Source organism: Poecilia reticulata, linkage group LG7, assembly GCF_000633615.1.
Source record: "Poecilia reticulata strain Guanapo linkage group LG7, Guppy_female_1.0+MT, whole genome shotgun sequence".
Taxonomy (NCBI): Eukaryota; Metazoa; Chordata; class Actinopteri; order Cyprinodontiformes; family Poeciliidae; genus Poecilia; species Poecilia reticulata.
The window spans coordinates 18,882,103-18,904,508 of record NC_024337.1 but is presented as its reverse complement, the minus strand read 5'-3'; the positions used below and the strand labels follow the sequence as shown (position 1 = coordinate 18,904,508).

The following is a 22,406-nucleotide window of genomic DNA, read 5'->3' as shown; positions in this document are numbered from 1 at the left end:
TTTATTAATTTACACTTTTAAAATGTTCTAATTTCTTAAAAATAAAAATTGTTCACTGAAAGAATAATTTGTGTCTAATTTATTTTGTGTGCAAGGAGCCTTTCCAACATGATTTTAAAAATGCAATTCATTCGTGATATAAAAAAAAACTTCATCTAGTTGCTAAATGTATTATTTACTTAAAGACCACTTTAAATAAATAACGCAATCTTTATTTTCTCAATAGATTGCTCTAGTTTTGTAATTGTATTTTAACTTTCTGACAATGACTCTAGATATAAAAAACAATCATATTTGTCTGTAAAACACACTAACACTAAACACCAAATTTCTTTCAAACAAAAAGTAAATCTTTAAATGATTATATGTTTATTTTAATAATGATTTGCTTTCATATACAGAAAATGTAAGAACCAAGAACAAAATCCTTTTTAAATAGCTTCATATCCACACCATGATTGTGCAAATGAAGTTAAACTTACAGAGAACAAATGTGTCTTTTTTTTCAGGTGCCAACAATTTTCATGAACATCTTTTAAAATAAGGAAATATAGTCATCTAGAAATGTTACAGTGTCTAGTAACATCTATAACACATCCAAAATTTTCCCATGTTCCATCTGTAGACATGCATTAGCTTTCAGCCAGTGTGCATTCACAAACAGCAAAACAATAAATGTTAGTTGTCAGCATAAGCGGTATATACAGATACGTACTACARGTACAGGCTTAATTTGACCAAAAAGTTAAAACAGAACAAGATGTCTGCCGTCATATATTCAGTCAGGTGTTGCTGCCATTTGAAGATTTGGGCATGCTTTTATTTTAACAAAACTGCACTGGAATAAATAGGCTTGAACATACTGACTTTATATTAATACATTTAAGATGCACTCGCCATTCGTTTTTGGTATTGCATAGCTGCTGTTAGAGGGTATATACTCAGTTTAGGCGATTTGGCCAGGAACTGTATGCAAATAGATAATAATAATAATAATAATAATAAGTCAACACACCTGTAATTTTTTTCAGGCAACAAAAGCTAATTTTCCAAATCAACAAACTGGTCTCAGATCAGTATATTTAAGCTCTTACATCCATCCAGCAGATGAATGGGGTTTGGCTTCATCTAGTGGCTCTCAAAAGTGCACACACTCCTCTTAATTCCAGAGCTTTGTGATTTAGAAGATTGTTCTATGATGAAGCATTTTAAAATCTTGACTTTAAATGTTTAAATCAGATTAAACACATGCGCATTCGTAAGAGTGAATGTGAATTGTGGACCATATATTCTCCAACTAGGCTATAGGACATTTTAGGTGGATCTGGAGCTTAACTGATTCTGTTTTCCTCTCCTCCTCCTTAGACGTGTGAAAATACAGATTTTTATCACATACGAAAACACAAACAGAATTTGCTGACTTTTAAATGGCTTCTCTGAACAATTTCCTTTTACAAGTTTAATTTAGAAATGCATATCAATGTCTGTAACATCGCTCTTTTCCTTTGTTTTTCCACAGCACCTCAGTATATGCTACAAAGGGTTTTCTATTGCTGCTGTCCTAAATTATACTTCTGATAAATCATGTCACATGTAACATTTTTAGAATSCAAACATTTGTTTAGTTTTTTTTTTTAAAGTTGAACTTTGCAGGATATTTGTTGCATAAAATCTGTAAAATGTTCCAATGTTAAAATCATTTCTAATAATGTTATCTAGCAAAAACCTGGCTTTACCAAASTGTACAMGTTYGAGGGCCTCTGTAATTGGCATGATATGGGTTTACAAATTCAGATTAAACTTGCTTATTGTGAAGTAGCAAACAGAGAAAAATGATTTTTACAACACATTTTAGCATCTCTACTTATTTTTGATGAGCTCTTTCACATAACTTAGCTAAAATAAATARTCATCATATACAATGAAGTACATATCAATACAAGGAGTAGATTTTGGAGATGTCTGCACTTTGGACTATCAAACCCTAGGTAGGGCACAATGACTCAACTTCCTGCTAACACAACATTCCAGTTTATATTGTGACGGCTAACACCAACACATAAAATCTAAAACTAAAAATAATAAAATGTGGAAATGCAAGTATCAGTAATTTTACATGTGCAAGGAAAAATATTGAAACATTGTAACCACTTTATAYCCTTTATACCACTTCACACCCTTCTGTACGCTTGCTGTCTTTRGCACTCGGCTGGCGCGAGCATTACTGCAGTTTATTCTCAATAAAATCCTGGATCTTGTTAATCTTCTCCTCCTGCTGGTCGAGGAGATCCATGATCATGCCCATCGGGGTCTTCTTCAGCCCGACGTCTTCGATCTTGTTCTCCAGCCTGTTCTTCATGTTGCGCTGCCTCAGAGATGCATGGATCAGGATCACTAAAAAGCAGAAACAAGGAGCGAGGCATTTTTATGGAAGGAAAAATTTATATGTTTTAGTACAACAAGGGGTAAATAGTTTGTGGTGAGGAAAAAAAAAACCCTACAACAACAACCATTTGTGGTATTCACAGCAGCAGCTAAGCATAAAGCCGTATGATTTGATTTCCATGACAGGCAGCTGCTGAATGCGTGACATCAGCCGGTAAATGTGGTTCAGTCCAAACCAACAAGCCCTAGCAACCTGTCAACACARGCAGTGGGTGGATCTCCTGGGATGTAATCAAACAGCTTCGTATTTTTACCACAGCGACAGAGTTGCAACATTTGCTCTAATGATGAACTCCCTGTGCTGACGGTCACTAAATGCCTGAGCATGGAGAGAAAGTTCACCTTGTTGAGCTTTCTTTCTGCCACTGCCTTTATACCTAGTCATGAGAGTAGATTATGTACCGTGGGCTAAAAAAGAAAAACACATGAAGAAAATGAGAAAAAAAATGTAAAAGGCAAGACCTGGCATGGGCCAGTCATTCCTCCCATCACTCAGCAAGGTTTAAAAACCACTTGGCAAGGTACAAGCGGCACATCTGTTAAGTAGCTGACTGCAGGCACCATCCATGCAGGTAGTCTGTCTAATAAAGCAGCTCTTATCAGCTTATTGTACCAGCAGTATTACTCAAAAAACCCTACAACAACACTTTGGTGTTGTTGAATAATGCTCCTCAGAGCATTATTCTTTGCAATAAGAACTTTAAAAGTACTGCCAAATTTAGAAGTTGTTCGCTCAATATAATTGATTTTTCTGAAATCAAAGTAAAAAAAAAATGGACAAATGCTATAGATAGTATTATTACAGTTTCAATAATCTAAAGGTTAAATTGTATAAATATGGCGCTTCTCTTTGAAGTAAAAGGAACTGTATGACGTTACACATCTATTTAAAAAATTGTTTACATACTGTGATATACAGCATTACCTTAATAAGAGTAAAAGGTGGTCTTCCTTTAATCCTTTAAAAATTAATTTAATTAATGAGATTGTCTGGGGGTTTTTTCATCTTGCCACCGTATTTCCAAACATAAAATTTTGTCTTTCGTATAAGGGAGAGCAATGTGTAGTAGCCTTCTCTCAGYCAGCTGACTGGCAGTGTGCAGCAACAGGTGGGTGAAGCAGAGCATATTTTAACAATATCACGTTAAAGCATGGAGCAGCCTTGCCAAACACTAATGACAAATTTTSCCCCTACTTTCTGATTTTGAAAGTTAAAGATCACATGACACAATGRTACTCACACAGCAAAGGAAAAGTGATTCCAAAGATGAAGACCATGACACCTCCAAACAGCGACAGCACAAAGTAACTTGTGGCCATAACGCCAATCACAAACAGAGTGGGATACTTCCTCTTGAAGTTCTTGATTGTGGGCTTGTTTTCCCCGGCCCACACGGAACCAGCGAAGACCAGAGACACCACGGCACCACCCAGAAACATGCCAAAGGGATTCAGGAACCTGGACATGGAAACATGYAGAGCAACACATTTTAATAAGCCAGGGTGGAGACTTCCCTTTGTCTATTTTTGCAAACACCACAACTGTGCCCATGGCAACAATTTAATGTTCATGGTATGGCTGTAAMACCCAGGATAGTGTAGAAACTTCATAATTTCCATTACATGTTTGACCAAATCAAACTATTAAGAAAAAAGCCACGTAAAATCAATACTGAYCATCTATATCACTAAGGTTTATCTTTATATAAAATCTGGTGGGTAGTTCACAAAATAAAGCATTAGTACACGACAGTAAAAACAAATCCCTAAATGATCACTGTTACTGAATGTTTACGTATATTTATGTTTCCTTACAATACAATACAGCAAAAGCAATAGTCCACATACTCCGGATGGGCGTGTGTGGGAAAAGTGTAACAGATGCTAGCTTTTAGCTTTGGACCGCAGCTAGGACTTACCCCACAATGAGGAAAACCATCAAAGCGACAACAAAATAATTCGTCTGGTAGTACATCAAATTGCTGATCACTTTGTTRTTCCACTTGGTTAAATCCCCGAACTCTGGTTTGGAGAACCGGTCCGCTCCGGGAAAGAAGTCATCCCATGGTCTGAGAGGAGCAAGCTCCATTTTGGCTGCCATGTCTGTAGCTCAGCGTGCGGTTTAGAAAAAAAAGGAAAAACCAAAACAAACCCAGACTGCGTTATGTGTTTGACAGGTCAGCTGATCTCCGCTGTCTGCGCAGGGGAGTGACGTCAAGACAATCTCGCGAGATTACTCGGCTTGAAGTATTAGAGGATGGTTTCAAACTATTTAAAATGTGCAGYTTGCGTTAAAACTACAGTCAATTAAAAATAATTGACATCTACTATAATCAAGAAACTTGGACAACTAAGGAAATATGTATTTTTTTTAATGCATAAACTTCATTACATTTCCTATGAGCCAGAGAAGAAAAATATACACCAGAAAAAAGTATAAATGTATTTAAATGTATTTATTTTGTAAATTTTACAAGGTTGTCACATTGGAACATCATATCTTCACCTTGCTATAATAAATAAATAATAAAAGAATTAATAATAATAATAATAATAATAATAATAATAATAATAATAATAATAATAATAATAATGTAATGATCAAAAGATCATAAATAAATAAATAAATAAATAAATAAATAAATGCTGATACTTTTTTCCACAGCACTGATAGCAATGAGCAACGGTAAGCTGGACTGCACCACTATCTCTTTTCAGTCCAGTTTTTGTCAGCGGCGTGGCGCCTTGAAAGTGAAGTACAAAAAAGCAACAGCGCCATCTGGTGTACATGATGGTCAGTCACATAGTTCTGTGTTAACGCGGGAGCTGCGGTTCGCTGCGCAGCTTTGACTCCCCTGAATATAGTGCAGCCTGAATCGAGGACATGGGACCGTGAAAGTATGGCGGATGCCGAGGAGCCGTAAGTCTCAATGARCGTCAAATATCATTTTTACCGTCAATATAACCCTTAGTTTCTCTTAAACCGAGCCTGATTTACTGTCTTTTTTCAAGGGAGAAGAAAAGAAGGCGATTAGAGGACCTGACTGAGAAGTTAGTGACGAATGCTAAATAAAGGTCTCTGACTGGCGGCAGGTTTGCGTTGCACTGTAAGCAGCGACTGCTGGGCCAGCAGACATAAAAAATAAACATGTTGGCAAGGAGCAGAGGCTCACTTACTATCCTTGTTAGCTGGTTGAGATCCTTTACTCTTGGGGGGAGCAGGACGGTGGGATATAACACAGAAAGAGGAAGACCCGTCATTTTCTACAAATGACAAATTTTGGAAAGCTCGCGATACTTGTTAGCTACACACAAGTCATGACTATGCACTGTTGAAGACAACATACAGTAACATTATAAAACATTGAGTCAAACTTATTACCCCAGGAGAACTACGTGTTCAAGTTTAAATAGCAGTTACAGTATTCCAATAAAACAGTTGTCCRTTGAAGCTATTAAAAACAAGTTTAATAGAACTATAGTTATTTACAAACCTTACTACTTCATAGATTTCCTGTGAGATAATGAAATTAAATCATTGCACCGGACCAGCGTCCATATGTCTCAGACTTGGTGTGCTTGCAGGAATGTCTGTTCATGCATGCTGTTATTGCTTACCAAGCTCTGCAGTGGTGGCAATCTTTTTCCTTAATTTACACTTCTTTAGATGATGCTCCTGGTTCTTCCTAGACTTTGTTGATCTCCCAGCAATTGAAGTWAATTTTCTTGCAATCCTGCTAGCTGCATCATTTTGGTTTGTGTGGCCCATTTGATGCAGAGTGATGAGTTCAGCCTAGAGATAACTGTGGTCAATCAAAGCAACATGATGTTAGGCACCACTCTGCTTTAAAGCAGCCATTCYGCTACTGAACCTCCGTCAGAATGAWACTAACATCATCCGCTATCTCCTGAACCAAGTTTGAGTAAATTGAAGTGATGTTTGCAGATTTTCTTTGTTGTTTTGATTAAATACAATTTACGATAACTTTACAATAAATTGTATATTGTATATTTCTGATCAGTCCTCATAGCCACCTAAAAAATAGGTAAGCTACAACCAATAAGAAATAAAGAGACCAAATTGTTAAAAAACAAAATGAAACGGGCAACAAGATTTCTCTGTTTCCAAGATTTTGGAACTTTAGTATTGAAAGTATTTTCTAAGGATTTACATTTAAGTGTGCTACATCTTAGTGTTTTTTTTATTACTGCACAGCAGATCTCAATTCTAAGTTATCTTCCATCAAATTTTTGTACACTGCTCAAAAAAATAAAGGGAACACTTAAACACTTAAGTGAACTCTTAAGTGTTCCCTTTATTTTTTTGAGCAGTATATTTTCAAAAAAGGGTGTTAAGGAAGAACTGCACAGTTGAATGCATTATTGCTTTGCAACGGTAAGATCTGGAGGTCAAATTGTTGTATTTGGAATTCAGGTCAACTCCTACAAGGTATGAGTGAAATAAAACCAAGTTTCTGAAAATATTTTCTGTCATTTGTAATTTTTTTTAAAGAAAAGAATAGGAGAAAGAAAATAATTGATTAAAATTGCAAACTGGATTTGGTATGAAAAGAATCTGAGATTTTAGTTTTAGGCCATATATCTCAGCCCTCCCCACAATTCTGTGCTGCATCACTTTCACATGACCAAACAAATACCATGGGACGAACCCACTCACCCCTCCTCAAGCACACAARCTAGATGGTGGCTGATGATTAAAACGTAACTAACATCAGCCGATACAGATGTKAATGCCGATGTGTCATGCATCTCTTAAAAAATGTAAAATGCAATAATTTGAACTGTAGTGCATGTTCAGTGTTTCTTTTTCCTTTTTGTTTCTGGTGTGTTTCGCRTCCAGAATGGCTGTTGAYAGTGGACACATGGATAGCGGCTGCGACTGGGATGGTCGCTGGAATCATGTGAAGAAGTTTTTGGAAAGGCCGGGTCCTTTCACCCATCCTGACTTTGAGCCAAGCACCGAGGTGACYGCCATGAATATGTGAATAGAGTCTGTCACCGTTCAGATGTAGTTTGGTTTAAATACGGCCGTTTTTGTCGAATCAGTCTCTGCAGTTTTTATTGGAGACCTGCAAGATTCTGGTAATCGGTGCAGGAGGACTGGGATGTGAACTCCTTAAGAATCTGGTAAGGAAATGGCTTTAATCGTTCCTATAATGGCATAACAAATCCATTCTGTCTGGCTATTTGAGATGCATTATTATATCAATGTTTTATTTTTTCTGTYTAGGCCCTGTCTGGGTTTCGCCTTATTCATGTGGTTGACATGGATACCATTGATGTGTCAAATCTTAACAGGCAGTTTCTTTTCAGGTTAGTTTTACCTCTGTAATTTAAAAAAAAAAATCATTGTTAACAAGAGCCAAGATGGTTTGTGAGAAGGGTTCAATCAAAGTAAATGAACTTAACATTATGGGAAAAATTTCCAGACTTTCTCATGAATCAGTATTTAAAAATAGTATTTATTCCATCCATCAAATCTCTATGTTTCATCATCTCCTAGACATAAAGCCTGGTATATACATCTTGCCACAGGTTTCATAAATAACATTAATTCTTTGTGTAGGCCCAAAGACGTTGGAAGACCAAAGGCGGATGTGGCTGCTGATTTCATCAACAGTCGTATCTCGGGATGTAAAGTTGTCCCGTATCCTTCCCTCTTCATCCTGCATAAACAAGTCATGTTTAGCTAACATTGTGTTATACGACCGCATGGTTCCCTGGCTTTTTTCCTGAGTGATAGCATTCAGTCACTTTAAAAAGATCCAAGACTTTGATGATTCTTTCTATAGGCGTAAGTGCATTTCTGCGTCTAAACCTCAGCAGAGTTGATCGGTTATTTGAATGACTGAGGGGTTGAACTCATCCCAAGCTGTTTATCTTTGCAGAGTTTCACATCATTGTCTGCGGACTTGACTCCATTATCGCTAGACGCTGGATAAATGGAATGCTGGTACAATTTAAATGAAAGAAAAATATATATATATTTTTTTCCTCTTGTCTATTATGACCTGCTGTTTTTGTGGCGAGGCTTAGCTAACCTAATTGATTGATCTCGGTAGATATCTCTCCTGAGCTATGAAGATGGAGTCCTTGATCCCAGCTCCATCATCCCCCTCATCGACGGGGGGACGGAGGGCTTTAAAGGAAACGCTCGTGTCATCCTGCCGGGCATGACTGCGTGTATTGATTGCACGCTGGAGCTGTACCCACCACAGGTAGCACCCCTATTTTTTCTAGGTTCACTTTCTAAACCTAGAAAGTCTTGATCTCTGATACGTTTTCAGCCTGGTGTGGGCATTAATCCCAGCTTAACTGTTTTGGTGTAAGGTTTTTAACTGCATATGACYGAAAAAGTCAAACTTCCAGCAGGACAAATTATGAATCACCTATGTACAGAAACATCACCTGTTTCTGTACTTTTCTTGACAGCTTTTATTTAGCATGACCTTCAGCCTCAACAAAATTATGTAAAGTAAAGCGGTCTGCTGGAGCAAGCTTTGTGAAAATAAAGAATGTTTAAAGAATTCATGGTTTTGAGATAGAAACTATAGAGGAGCTAAACAATCAGAAGAGGATAAGTAACAAAAATAACATAATGGAACATGAAAGTATTTTAGAAAACCAAACAAAACGTGAGACTCAAAAGTCCTCATGAAAAATGCTTATCTTTCAATTGTTTCACTCCACAGATAAATTTCCCCATGTGTACCATCGCAACAATGCCGCGGCTACCAGAACACTGCGTGGAATACGCCAGAATCTTACAGTGGCCCAAAGACAGGCCTTTTGGAGGTTTGCATCAAGCTGTGTATATAATGTGGGAAAGAAAAAAAATTAAATCGACGAGTTTGTGTAAACGTTTATAACTTCTGCCTTCTTCTCAACTAGACACGAGTTTAGACGGTGACAATCCAGAACACATCCAGTGGGTGTTTGAGAAATCCCAAGAAAGAGCGGCAGAGTTTAACATCACGGGAGTGACGTACAGACTCACGCAAGGTGAGACTGTGAATTATAAAACCTTTAATTCATGCGGTGCTAATTTGTCACGTCGCTTCTTATTTTTGACAGAACTGATAGAATTCACCTCAGAGTCGCCTTTTGTGTTGCAGGAGTTGTGAAGAGGATTATTCCCGCTGTGGCATCAACTAATGCTGTTATTGCTGGTATGAAACTTGGGTTTTTAAAGCAGTTATGTTTCTTCACCGGAGCTTCAGGCATCATCGGTCAATTTGCTTTGCCTTTAATGAAAAACATTACAATGCCAACTATTCTAAAGCAGAGGATGCAGGAACAGTTTCAACATGAGAGCTTGTTCTTTTTTTTTTTTCTCAATTTGTTTTTTGTTTTTAATTATAGCGTTTTAAGTTTCAAATGCAGTACAAGTTCTCTGCAAACTCACCTCTGTTGGCATAGAAACAGAGGAACTGTCTTTCTTTTTGTGGCAGCATTTTTTCTTCYTGAACGAGTGTTTTTAGTCACAATACCCCTTTTCCAGTCGTCAGGGGCCTGTGTGTCTAAAAGCTCAGTCTTGTCCTGCTGTTAAATTACAAAGTGACTCATGTATAAATGCTGTACACGCACCAAAAATGTATATTTTACAACTCAGCATGTATAAAAAATGAATGTTGCGTGAAAGTGTGTGGTAATTCATGCAAACTATATATGCGGCAGCAGAACAACCTTTTTTTAGGCGACCATAACGGTAACACTTTATTTGAAGGGGTGTGCATAAGACTGACATGACACTGTCAAAAACATGACATAACACCTATCATGAACATAAAGAAGTCTTTATGGAGTGTCATTCGGTAAATAATGACACTTTTAATGCAAAGTTTCTCTAAAAGTTGCATTGAAAGTCCATTAAAAATACCAACTTTGATTTAATTATCATAATTTACAAAATCATGCAAAGTTGGCACTTTCAATGGACTTTTAAAACAACTTTTAGAGCAACTTTGTATTAAAAGTGTCATTATTTACCGAATGACACTTCATGACAACAGTCAAACATTCATAAAGACTCCTTTATGTTCATGACAGATGTTATGTTTATGACAGTCTTATGCACACTCCTTCAAATAAAGTGTTACCACAATAACAAACTACAAAGCACCAAAACTCCCCTAAATAATCTGAATTTTGACTCCTTTCTGTGATATTTAACTCATGAGCATCAAACCCAAAGTTTCCTGTGTGATTTTAATCTTTTATTGTTTAAATCTAAATGATGAAACTGAACCACATCTAGCCTCATACAATTAGAAAATTATGGGAAAACCTGAGTTGGACGTAAACAGGATGTTGTATAGATGTTTAGAGCATATGACTTTATATTCTAACATACAACCGTAGCAATTAATTATGGTTTACTTTTTCTGAGTTACTTTAAACATTTTAGTCCGAGTTGTTTATGCTGTTTGTACTAAACTAATTAGTTTTACCTCATGATTTTAAGATTTTAAGTAGTTAGAATGCAATATTAAAACTATTGAATTCATAAAGTCACTAACATTTTTATACATTTTACTTCTGCTCTTCACAGCTGCCTGTGCAACTGAGGTCTTTAAAATCGCTACAAGGTTTGTTAGAGAAACACATTTTCTTTAAGGTTTTATTTCTTGATGTGAGCATCAATTACAGTCAGACTTGTCTTTTCAGTGCATATATTCCCTTGAATAACTACATGGTTTTTAATGACGTGGATGGGCTATACACCTACACCTTTGAAGCCGAGAGAAAGGTTTGTGTTTTTTTTTTTACTAACCATAGACCGTGCTCGCAGTTTTCATACAGAGAATAATGATCGGTGTTCCAAATCATCTTTCTTTGACAGGAAAATTGCACAGCATGCAGCCAGGTACCTCAAGATCTCCAGTTCCCTCCTTCTGCCAAATTACAGGAAGTTTTAGAGTACCTGACAGAGACGGCCTCCTTGTGAGTTCTCGGAACAAAACACGACAATATCAGAAATGTACAAATTTGATGATCTATGATCACTTTAAGATGGTGCAATTTTTCTGTCCAGACAAATGAAATCACCGGCCATCACCACAACCCTGGAAGGAAAGAACAAGACTTTGTATCTGCAGGTAATTATCTAACATTAAAACTGCTGCACAATCCGTTTACCTTGAGGTAAAACACATCTTCTAATCTTATTGCAGTCTGTTAAGTCCATCGAAGAGCGCACAAGGCCAAACCTCTGCAAAACTTTAAAAGGTACACGAGAGATGTCTTTTATTTATTTATTTATTTATTTATTTATTTATTTATTTATTTATTTTTGGCCTTAAAACTGTAAATGCATCATGTTTTATTTCCCTCCAATGCAGAGCTGGGCTTGTCAGACGGACAGGAAATAGCTGTTGCCGATGTCACCACTCCACAGACGGTTCTATTCAAGATTAATTTCACCGCTTGAGTTAAAACCTAACAGACTAAACCGCACTGACGCGTCTGAATGCAAACTGGATGTAGGATCGCTGCGTTTCTCTTGCTGTTGCAGTTGCACATTTGACATCAGGATGTAAATACGGCGCAGAAGGTCTCACTTGTGAGACATCATGTTGATTGTGTTGTCTGAAGATGGAATCAAATAATATTGTTTTTGTAACATGGTTTACTTCTTTATTTGTCCAGTGCAGATTCATATTATATCCAGTTTCTTCTTATTTGAGAATAATTATGTATGTAAACTCCAACCCAATAAAGTTTATCATTAGAAATGTTGTTTTTTTCCACAATTGGACCTCAAGCAGACACCGTCCACAGCGTACTCTCTGAATTGTCTTGGGTTCTGGGATCATTGCAAATTTGAAAGACCAATTTGTTTCTAGATGTCACTTTAATATTTCAACATAATGCTTTTTCCTCATGGTGCCATCTATTTTATGAGGTACACCGGTTCCTCCTGCAGCACAATTGCCCCACAACATGATCCTGCCACCCATACACTTCAGATAAAATGGGTTTACTTCAGGCAGTTGTTCCCTGTTTGTCCTGCAAATGTAACATTGGGCATTATAGCCAAACAGTCCCACTTTAGTTGCAGTAGACCACGGGACAACAAACACCTACTTGGGCGTTGCTTCAAGCATGTGGTCACAACATATAACAGTTCTGACACAGCAGAGCAGTCAGAAGGCTTCATTTGTATTTTTATTATATATTTGATTCTAACTTCTAAATCATTACTGTAATATTTAGCAGAAAACCAATTTTGTCCAGATTAAATCTTCTTCACCCACCAACAGTTGATCTTTATTTTTAGAGCTTTTCATCAAGGAATCAGCCTGATCCTTTTATTTCTTGCCTAGATTTAATAATTTAGGCTTTATGTTATAGTGAATATTATAACTCTTTAAAATGTAACCTAATTTAAAGAGAAAAATATATATGTTTATAAAATAGATATATTTAAAAGAGAAAGTAAAAAAAAAAACCATCCTCCATATCCAGTGTGCATGTCAACACTTCCCTTAAGCTTCTTAAGGCACTAATGAAAGTGGCCGCTTATTGTCCGGAAGACAGATGGTTTCTGTCTTGATTAAGTTTTAATTTTCCTCTTGGATGGAACTGACAGGCTTGTCTGGTTCTGTCGCGAACAAGCGTCTCTCTCCCGTTGCTTCCTGTCTAACGGGTAACTACGGTGTGACTCCTGGGACAGGAGCGGATCTGTGAGAGTGCTGCTTCTTCTTTTCTTCTTTTTTTCTGGAGCTGACTTTTTGATTCTTTGTTCTGCAGGAGGCCTACACTCCTGTGATTATTTATTTACTTGATTTTATTTTATTCCAACTTCGAGGGATAATACTTAAAAACTGGAGATTAGTATTTAATACAACCTTGTTTTTCTCCTGATGCGTGCTCTTATGCAGACAGACTGATGGGGACTCCTCTGAAGCCTTATCATGCACATAAATAAGACACAAGGCACAGGTAAGTGGAGAACATTAATTCTCAGTGCTATTAGAAGCTCGGTATGCCACACACTAATGTACATAGCATCTTTAAATAAGAAGGTAGGTTTAATAACACTGTAATAGCACCTAATTAGTTTGGTACAAATGTATTTTTCTGCCGGTGCAAAAAGCAGATGTACTATAAAAATCTGTATTTTTGCAAAACATAAGTTGTTCATGGAGTGTTCACTTTGTATCATCATTGTTCAGATGCTCTGTGGTACTTAGGATTAAAGTTGTGTCCCAGTTTTTTTTTTTCTTGCGTGACTCATCAGGACTACCACTTTATTCACAAAGATATACACAGCTGAAAGGAAAATATGACTCAGAAATGACTTTAGGTCTGGGTCTCGTCTGCTCCAAATATTGCTCTCGGGTGTTTGGCTTTTCTTTTTTTTTATTTTTTAGATTTAATTTTTCACATCCTGGTAAATCAGCTTCATGCGCACCGCTTAGACTCACCTGTGCAATTTCAAAATCACAGCCTGTTCCACAAATTTTTGCATGAATCTCCATTTTCCTGTGTAGGTAAGATGAAGATGATCAAACTGACACAACAATTACTCTGGGGGTTCATTTTGCTCTGCACAGTAAACCTCAGCATCCAGCAAGTGTCCAGTGGCAACCAAACCTCTCGAGGACAGAGAGGTAAGCATCAGCCCGGTCAGACCAACACACACCCAGCGGGGCTCATTAGGGCTCCTGGTCAAAGGCCTGCTGGATTGGAGCAGAGCTCAGTTAAAGCACAAGCATCTTTAGACCCACCGTACATGTTTTATGATGCTATAAGTCACAGCGCAGTTGTTGTTTTGTTTTTGTTTGTTTGTTTACAAAGTATGAAATTAGTAATCCTTAACAATTCTCACAGATGCATCTCAGTTTGTAAAAATATCACTGAAGAGTTAAGTAATTGCAATAATTTGATTCCAAACTGAAACATATATTTTCATTAAGCAGAATGAAATACAGTAAAATTAAACCATTTATTTCAGTTATTTTTTTTAATAAAACTAAGGCAAAGGATATCTGACAATTTGAATATCACTTGATATGTAATATGTAATATATAAAACGAGAAATAAAGAAAAATATAGGTTATAGCTGGGTTATGGCTTTCACCATCATGGGAGCGAATGCACTTTTACCTTCCAGTCAACTTTCCATTATTAGGCTATGGAGCTCTCCGTTAGTAGGACGCCTCTTTTGCAATTAACCCTTTGTGGTTACCCTCTTCTTGAAAGCTGTGAATGAATGGTGGAGATGCCTGCAGTGTTCACCATGATTGCACAGACCGCAACGAAGTGCTTTTAGAATTGTTTATTTAAATTAGCTTTTTAAAAACATTCCTATTTACTGAACTGCATACGCATTGTATTAAGGGAATTTCTTAAATTAGAAGCTCTAAGCAGATTTTCAGGGTTTTCTTTTCATAGATCTCTATATATGAATTTGTTGCTATAAAATCAGTGGTTTCTGCTCTAGATGTTCAGTCCCTCCAAGTACTTTTGGAATATTCTTCAATTCCCTGGAGATAATAATATCATGGTTTACAGATTTAAATGAAGAAACAGGATTTTGTGTCATGGGGACAAAAGGTTTCCAGGCGTTACTTAAAGAAATCAAGCAATGGTTTACATAAATCTGCATTTGCATATAATGTGTACTGAGGAGCATCTAGAGGCTTAAACTGTCAGATAATGTAGTGGAGTAAAGAGTACATGGCTTGTGACAGAAAGATCGGGAAGTACCATCATGAAACAGCATAAAATATGAATGTTCAAGTAAAGTACTTTGAGATAGTAATGAACTAGAATAGAGAAGTAGACAAAATAAATGTTCCGTCCTTCGTTGTCTCTGAGCTTCTAAACATTTTGCTTATATCTAGTGTGCAATACATTTGGCATATTTTAAGTTTTTGAATTTGACTGTATAAATAAGATCTATGTTGTAAAAAAAAATACTTGGAAATGTTTGTTCTTTTTCAATTTGCTATTTTACTAGTATGTGTTACTCATATATTCAAAAAAGTGTAATTATTAAAAAAACAGAATTTGTACATAAAATTTTTGACTACATTATTTTGAGCAAATAGTTAGTACTTGACATATAGTTTCAAACACTTTTATACTCTTGTCTGGATAATTTATAGGCTGACTTAAGATACTTGAGTGAAGATACACAACAGTACTGCTACTTTCCCTCTGATTTCTGGTGGTCAGACGCGTATCAGGTCATGATTTGGATTGGTGATACTTCTCATTCCACTAGGTGGTGCTGTTGCTCTAAAAACAATAACAACAGGCGGTATAAGTAATTGTTGAGCTGCCTTCTTACTGGGTAATTAAAATTAGATAAAAAGTCATTTATTTTTTCCAGAATTTAACATTGATTAATGCCAGGTCACTGCCTGTGTCTGTGGAGTTTTAAAGGGTCACTGATGAATGTTTGAGTGGCTCACCAAAACCAATAGCTTTAAACAATTATAATAGAAATTTTGTTTACACATTCATCAGACAGAGACCGGGACAAAAAGTTCATCAATAAAGCTTAGCATTTTTCTCCAGCTTGTTTTCCGCTTTCTTAAATTCCTATTAATAAAAAATAAATTAATTAAAACATCAAGGTTAGAACTGCTGGCTACCTTTAGTGGCATCACTGTTGAGACAGTGAGTGCAGTGGTCTTGTGCTCCTTCTTGAATCAAACTGATTTTTTTTTTCTTACTGCATTTCTTGGTCAGGGTCATCACAGGAGAGGACGGGGACATGTGAAGTGGTTGCGGCTCATCGCTGCTGCAATAAGAATAAGATTGAAGAGCGCTCTCAAACAGTCAAGTGTTCTTGCTTCCCCGGACAGGTAGCTGGGACAACAAGGGCACTGCCCTCTTGTGTTGAAGGTAATAATACAGAAACCCCTTCTCGCAACTCTCTTAAAAAAATAAATATTTTGCTATGACCGGAAAGTGTTGCGTGTCAAAGTCGAGTCACATTCACCAGAAACCGCTGATGTCGAGGCTTTTAAAGTCCAAAGGAGCATGACATCTGATTGGGATGTTTTTTTCCCAAACAACTCATTTTTTTCCTTTTGGAAGTTCTTCAATCGAAAAAGTGACCCTTTGCCCCTCTTCTCCTCCACCCATCCCCTCTAGCCTCCATTGTGCGTCAGAAATGGTGGTGTAAAATGGAGCCGTGTCTGCAGGAGGAGGAGTGTCGAGTTCTCCCTGACCTCACTGGTTGGTCATGCATCTCTGGGAACAAAGTGAAGACCACGAAGGTGAGGAGGGGCCCGGCATTAGTCTGAGTCACAGTTGGATTTGTCCATCCATCCAGCTGTTAGCGTTACCTGCTTGATTCCTCAGAAGGCTGCAGGAGGGGTGCTGAGGCATATCCCAGCTGACCGTGGGCAAGAAGTGAGGCACACCTTGAATAGGTTGCCAATCCAACACAGTCATCCTATTCAAGTTTCTTTTTTATAGCAGCGATAGCAATCAAAATTGTCTGAAGGCGCCTCACAGATGTCTGTGCCTAAGCTCCCTGGAGCGAGCACGAAGGCAAAAGCAAGGGAAAAATAAAGAAAACAAAACAAAAAAATCCTTGCTTTTTAGCAGGAGGAAACCTTGAATGCTGCCAAGCTTTTACAGATGGGTCTAGGGGATGGAGGAGTGGGATCCATAAAGAAAGCCAGATATCCAAGAAAAAGAGAAGAAAAGGGACTGAAGAAGAGAGCAGAGAGAGAGAGAGAGAGAGATTCAAAAGGCAAACCAATTTATTCATACAAATGTCACGTTGAAGTTAGCCTAACTATTGTATGTATACATGATGCATTCAGATGGTGCATCGCAGTTACAAGAATGAAAATGGATAAAACGGGGAGAGCCGGCATTCGGAGTATTAATTATAGAACAGCTGAGTGGGCATACAGTGTGCTTATGAGGTTACTGTTGGAAGGATAAACAGAGCAATGAGGCAGATAACTGTGTCAGTGATGACAGTCATTTACATTAGGGGTCTGTATGTGGGCACACCATATAACAGATCTCATTAGCAGAACGGAAAGAAATGGAAAAGCTCTCAGCCTTACACAATACAAAACAACTTCACAGTAAAGCACTGCATGAAGATCTGGTTTCGTGGTGACTCTAATCTTTTTTTGGGACTTCCTGGTTGACGTGTATACATCCTAAAACTTTATTCTCCGCTGCTCTCCTTTGATTCTGACAGATTCCGCAATCAAGTGKAATAACTGCTCCCATTGAGTATCAAACCTCTTGCTCTCGCCATCCTCTGCGCGCTCGGAAATCCTAATTCCATAATCTGGTGAATGATGGGGCCAAGAGGACAAACAGGAAATAAGCTGTGAACTAATTCCGCACACTAAAACCCATGTAATTAAATCTGACGGCCAAAGGAAAACCCCACCGCTTTTAGAAACGARCTGTCTCTGAAGTTGCCTTTTTGTTGAACTGCTTTTTATACATAATTCATAGCGAGGGGGAAATATTTTACAGTGGAAGTGGGGCAGGTAAGCAATGGAACCATGCCGAAAAGGATCAATGGCTTCACTGCAGCCACAACACGGTGATCTTTAATCAAGGATAAAACAGAATAGGATTCAGGTACATTTTTTTTTTGCTGTAGGAAGTGGGATGACTTCTTTGTGGGGGAACGTAAGACGATCTTTAGTTTAAATAAAAAGAAGAAAAGCAGAACTCATAAGTCAAAGCATAAAGAATTGAAGCAAACTCGCATTCTACAGCATGATGAAAGAAATTAATTGATGAGAACAATTTGGTCCAATAGGTTCTTTTATCTGTCATACCTGGATGACATGAAAGGGAAACCGAATTTTCAAATCATTAAGGACATATTTTGAATCATTTTCAACAAATCTTCAGCTGGTGGTTTTGTAAACACTGCTCTTCTTATATTTGATAGATTTCTTGGATTAGTGAACGAGTGACACCACGGTAAGCTCATGCAGAGGCGGGCCAAGCAGAGATCTTCCCAACATGTGCCCTAAAAGTGCCTGGTTATAATCATACTTTTACTGTCACATCAGGCCCACCAGTTCACTGCGAGTTTAAATCAGGTCAAACGTAGTTCATGTTGAGGGAGAGCTGTGTGACAACACGCTGTAGTGATTAGCTTTCAATGTTTTTATCAGCTATGTTGCTGAGAGTTATATGACTAATTCAGTGGCATTAAATACTACTTCAACTTTCAAATAATAATTACTCCTTCAAGTTTTATCTGCTCTGCAAGTGGCATCGTAATAAAGGGGTTAAAATGTTATGCATCTGCGTGTTCTTACTCCGAATCTACTTGCATATCTGATCCAAGTGTGACAAGTCCATTAAGTAACCATTACCTCCAGTTATTGGTCCAAGACATTTGGCCAGGAGTTGCATTTGTTCAGAACCAGTGTGTCCTTTCGCTGGTTTCACAGCCCACACAGAGGGAAGCATTTAGGAAATTTAACCAATGCCAAGCTTGCAGAGATCCAGTTTGAATGCCCACAATGAGACAACAAGTGAAAGGTTGGGAGAAAGGTTTTGACTTGAGCAGAAATTAGAAAGACCACAGCAGAGTTCAGGCTGGTAGTGCCACAGGCTGTCCATGTCAAACACTAATTCAAAAATAATGCCTTAAGTTTTGCTTAAAATTCATAGTGTGGGATGACCTCTGGTGCATTACTAAATAAACCAACACAAAGTTGAAGCAGTTTTGCTAGATATGCTGTAAAACAAGTTGCAATTCAAGGAGAAGGACTGAGATTAGCTACAAGCTTTGATAGTCAGATTTAAGTACTGTGTGAAAGGCTCCTTCAGTCAGCTTTGGGCAACAGCACCAGCAGCGACCTTTAGTCCAGTTTTTTATGCTTCTGCGGGAGCCTGCCTGTGTAATCTGGCTCATTTTGTGTTTATCACGGGTTTATCACTGATCAAAAAGAATGAAAACTGGGGCTGCCAAACCCACAGTGGGATGAGGTGGAGGAAGGCACCAATTGCTCATATCTATGAGAGTGATAACACTCTGTAAAGGCCATTTAATAGGCTGATAACAGGCCAGGCAAATGTCTTGTCTTTAGTTCACAGGGGTTGATTCATCGGCCACAAAATAGACTTTTGTAAGCCGTAGCTGTAAGTCGACGATAATACTGAGGTGACATGACTGTTGCAGAATTAATTCTCTTTTTCACTCTGTCCCTGCTCTCTTTGTAATGGATACTTCATACTTTAATCAACGCAGTGCAGAAAATTGAGATTTTATCAAAGCTTGTAAATATACTACATACACAGCCCCAGAATTGTTTTGAAAAATAAAGGTAAAGGGGAAGCAACCTAAACATGGATTCTTCCTACTGGCCACCAGGAGGCTTAACATTTTCTTGTGAAACTGCATTTGATGCTTTGCCTTATTGTTTCACAACAAACCCAGACCAGCACTGGTTTGATCCGCGGTGCTCGCATGGCACCAGTTTAAGCACTGGTTCCATTTATATTAACTGTTGGCTGTAGCGTAGCAAAATATGAAAAAAGCAAAGTGTTGTGAATTCTTTCCAAGTTCATTCACAGTCATCCATAGATTTGGCCGAGAACAGTGACTGTGAAAGCAGCTATGTGGAACGTATTGYCCTGCATATGTAAAAGAAACAACTTGGTTATCGGTAGTTTGGCTTCCCAAACCAGCCCTTAGCTTTAAAACTTGTCCTTTTCTCTGGACAAAGACAGAGTTGGTACCAAGACAGAAACTCTTTTATGTAGGACACGTGTCAAACTCGAGGCCCGCGGGCCAAATTCAGCCCACTATTACTATTTAGGGCCACATAAACAGCAGCAGTGCTATTTATGTGGCCCTAAATAGCAGATAAATAGGGGTTGAATCACCGACCATGAAATAGTGGCAGATGAATTAGAGTCTAGAACCCGGAGGGCCACATCTGTTTATGTGGCCCCGTAGATTTTGGAGGACCAGATAAAGAGAACCTTCAAGATGACAGTTGTGTGCTTAAATATTATTTTAATCAGTCTAATCAAATGAGCTTTTTTGTACGTGCAAAAGTACATCTACTTGAAAAGATGTTTAATACTGTTTAATTATAAGAAGTATTCATCAAACCCAAAGAAAGCTATAACATTTTAACAGTTTTTTAATAGGTAGTTTTATCAATGCATTCTGCCACAAATGGCAGAATGTTGACATTAATTAAGTTTATGTGGCCTGAAATGAAAATTAATCTGATGTAGGAGATTGGCACAGGATTTAATTTGCTAGGATAAAAACCCTTCTTGACCTGGAACTGCTTAGACAGAAAAATCAGAAAAATGTAAATTTATTTTTGATCTGTTTTACCATAGCAGATATTCTTTAGGAGTTTTGTAAGTTATAGTCCTGGTCAAAGTGCAATAAATCACTAGTCATGGATGTAATCTGTGAAGATGCTTCAGCAAAGCAATAAAAAAAAATGGCATAAAATGTGAGTTAGCCTACTGTGGCAAAATCTGTACCAAACTTTACAAGTGCAGCATTTTTGCAGGACGCACCACTGTTCAGCTTGTTTTGTTTTACTTCAAAATTGAGAGCTTTTCTCACTTTTAGCTAAAGTCTTATCCGTCTTATCCGCGACACACGCTTTACCAGCCTTTGGGTAAGTTTATCAGCTGCACCAGCTTATCTCTTAACAGACTTCAGTTTACATACTGTAGTTTAGATGTCAAGCTTTAGAGTTGGAGGTAGAAATCTGTGAATGTCTGACAAAAAAAAAGAAAAAAAAAAGTAAAAGTCAGAATTTCCAACACATTAAACTTTTTTTGTGTCCAAAAGTATCAACATCAATTTCCTCTTACAAAAAGAAAGAACCACTCACTCTTTGTCTTCTGTATCTGTTTTTTAGGTGGCACGGTAGCAAGACAGAAGCTTCTGCTAAAGAGTTCAATCCTCACCTGACCTGCTGCTGTCAACTTTTTGCAATATTGGACCCCTCACAGACAAAGCAGGGAAAAACAGATATTTAATTAGATATCTCCTGGCTGAGCTCAAAACTGCAGAAACTCATTATTCAATTTTCATTTTTCTTTGAATAGTTTTGTTTTGTGTTAATCCCCTAGAGAGAACAATCCATTACATTTGACAAGAGATTAAGTGATGTAGTTTTTTTCCAAATCCAAACTGAGAGCTTCAGCTAAAAGTCTTTGTTTTTTTGCTTGACATGCCAGGCACATTGTGATGCGCTCAATCAAGGTTTGGCCCGAGCTGCTGGCAGACCCTTAAAAAGAAATTTTGTGGATTTTTTATTTTTTTTTCAGGTGGCTGAATGTGAACCCAGTCTGTGGCTCGTGACTCGCTGCCACTTAAAGCAACAGACCACAAACACTGAGAAATTTATGATTACACTGTGTAGCAATTGTAGTCGGCGCTGTCCCTTACTCTTAGCTTCCTAACGAGGTCAGTTCCCTTTAGACTACCGTAAAGAAGGACTCTCACTCCCTACACAAATGCACACGCCTGCAAAGGCAGCTTTTCTTTTTTGTCTTTTCTTTTTTTTACCCCATTGGTCACAGGCCACCACCTGCAAGGCTGTGATGGCATGCGCACAAGCATGAAGTCCTAACGCAAAACGAGAACTGTTTGAAATGCTAATCATTAGGAGAAAGGAGAGGAGGAAAGAGAAGAGGAGCGTCTTCGCTGCAGAGTCTTTACATCAGGGTTTCTTGTTTGGCTCTCTAAACTGAGAGCTCCCATGGAGGAGACTCTTCGTATTGTAATGGTTTGAAGCACCGGTGGTTTTCTGCCTCGGAGCGAGTCGTCGCCTCTAAAAGAGAAGAATGTTTATTACCACTTAATCAGTTGTCCTCTTAATATGCGTATTGCACATTTTCCTCCTGGACTCACCCTGATTGACTCTCTTTTATCCCTTGAGCTCAACCAAACGTTTCGCATTTTGTCATTGTGAAAAAAAAAATATACATACATATA

At 37.8% G+C, this 22,406-nt stretch overlaps 3 protein-coding genes across 6 annotated transcripts; 2 read left to right on the top strand and 1 right to left on the bottom strand.

Annotated features, from left to right (window-relative positions):
- Nucleotides 1-346: 346 nt before the first annotated feature.
- Nucleotides 347-4,644, bottom strand: LOC103467664 (PRA1 family protein 3). Its single transcript, XM_008414251.2, has 3 exons — nucleotides 4,365-4,644; nucleotides 3,687-3,904; nucleotides 347-2,394 (listed from the first exon to the last, which is right to left on the bottom strand). The coding sequence occupies exons 1-3, from the start codon at nucleotides 4,544-4,546 to the stop codon at nucleotides 2,222-2,224; spliced, it is 573 nt and encodes a 190-aa protein (XP_008412473.1). The 5' UTR covers nucleotides 4,547-4,644; the 3' UTR covers nucleotides 347-2,221.
- Nucleotides 4,645-5,265: 621 nt separating this feature from the next.
- On the top strand, nucleotides 5,266-12,200 carry LOC103467665 (NEDD8-activating enzyme E1 catalytic subunit). 3 transcript variants are annotated; one of them, XM_008414252.2, is made up of 18 exons: nucleotides 5,266-5,365; nucleotides 5,458-5,496; nucleotides 7,307-7,430; nucleotides 7,513-7,593; nucleotides 7,697-7,779; nucleotides 8,033-8,113; nucleotides 8,217-8,260; nucleotides 8,355-8,419; nucleotides 8,529-8,684; nucleotides 9,159-9,261; nucleotides 9,358-9,468; nucleotides 9,582-9,635; nucleotides 11,018-11,054; nucleotides 11,134-11,215; nucleotides 11,309-11,409; nucleotides 11,501-11,564; nucleotides 11,640-11,694; nucleotides 11,808-12,200. In XM_008414252.2, the coding sequence occupies exons 1-18, from the start codon at nucleotides 5,346-5,348 to the stop codon at nucleotides 11,894-11,896; spliced, it is 1,389 nt and encodes a 462-aa protein (XP_008412474.1). In that variant the 5' UTR covers nucleotides 5,266-5,345; the 3' UTR covers nucleotides 11,897-12,200. The 3 variants fall into 3 exon arrangements, with proteins under 3 accessions (XP_008412474.1, XP_008412478.1, XP_008412477.1); XM_008414256.2 differs by having other exon boundaries at nucleotides 5,307-5,365; nucleotides 5,458-5,520; XM_008414255.2 differs by having other exon boundaries at nucleotides 5,307-5,365; nucleotides 5,458-5,552.
- Nucleotides 12,201-13,051: 851 nt separating this feature from the next.
- On the top strand, nucleotides 13,052-22,384 carry LOC103467666 (protein FAM19A2-like). 2 transcript variants are annotated; one of them, XM_008414258.2, is made up of 5 exons: nucleotides 13,052-13,410; nucleotides 13,962-14,081; nucleotides 16,172-16,327; nucleotides 16,580-16,704; nucleotides 21,325-22,384. In XM_008414258.2, exons 1-5 carry the CDS (start codon nucleotides 13,383-13,385, stop codon nucleotides 21,334-21,336), a joined length of 441 nt encoding a protein of 146 aa, XP_008412480.1. In that variant the 5' UTR covers nucleotides 13,052-13,382; the 3' UTR covers nucleotides 21,337-22,384. The 2 variants fall into 2 exon arrangements, with proteins under 2 accessions (XP_008412480.1, XP_008412479.1); XM_008414257.2 differs by having other exon boundaries at nucleotides 18,366-22,384.
- The last annotated feature ends 22 nt before the right edge of the window (nucleotides 22,385-22,406 follow it).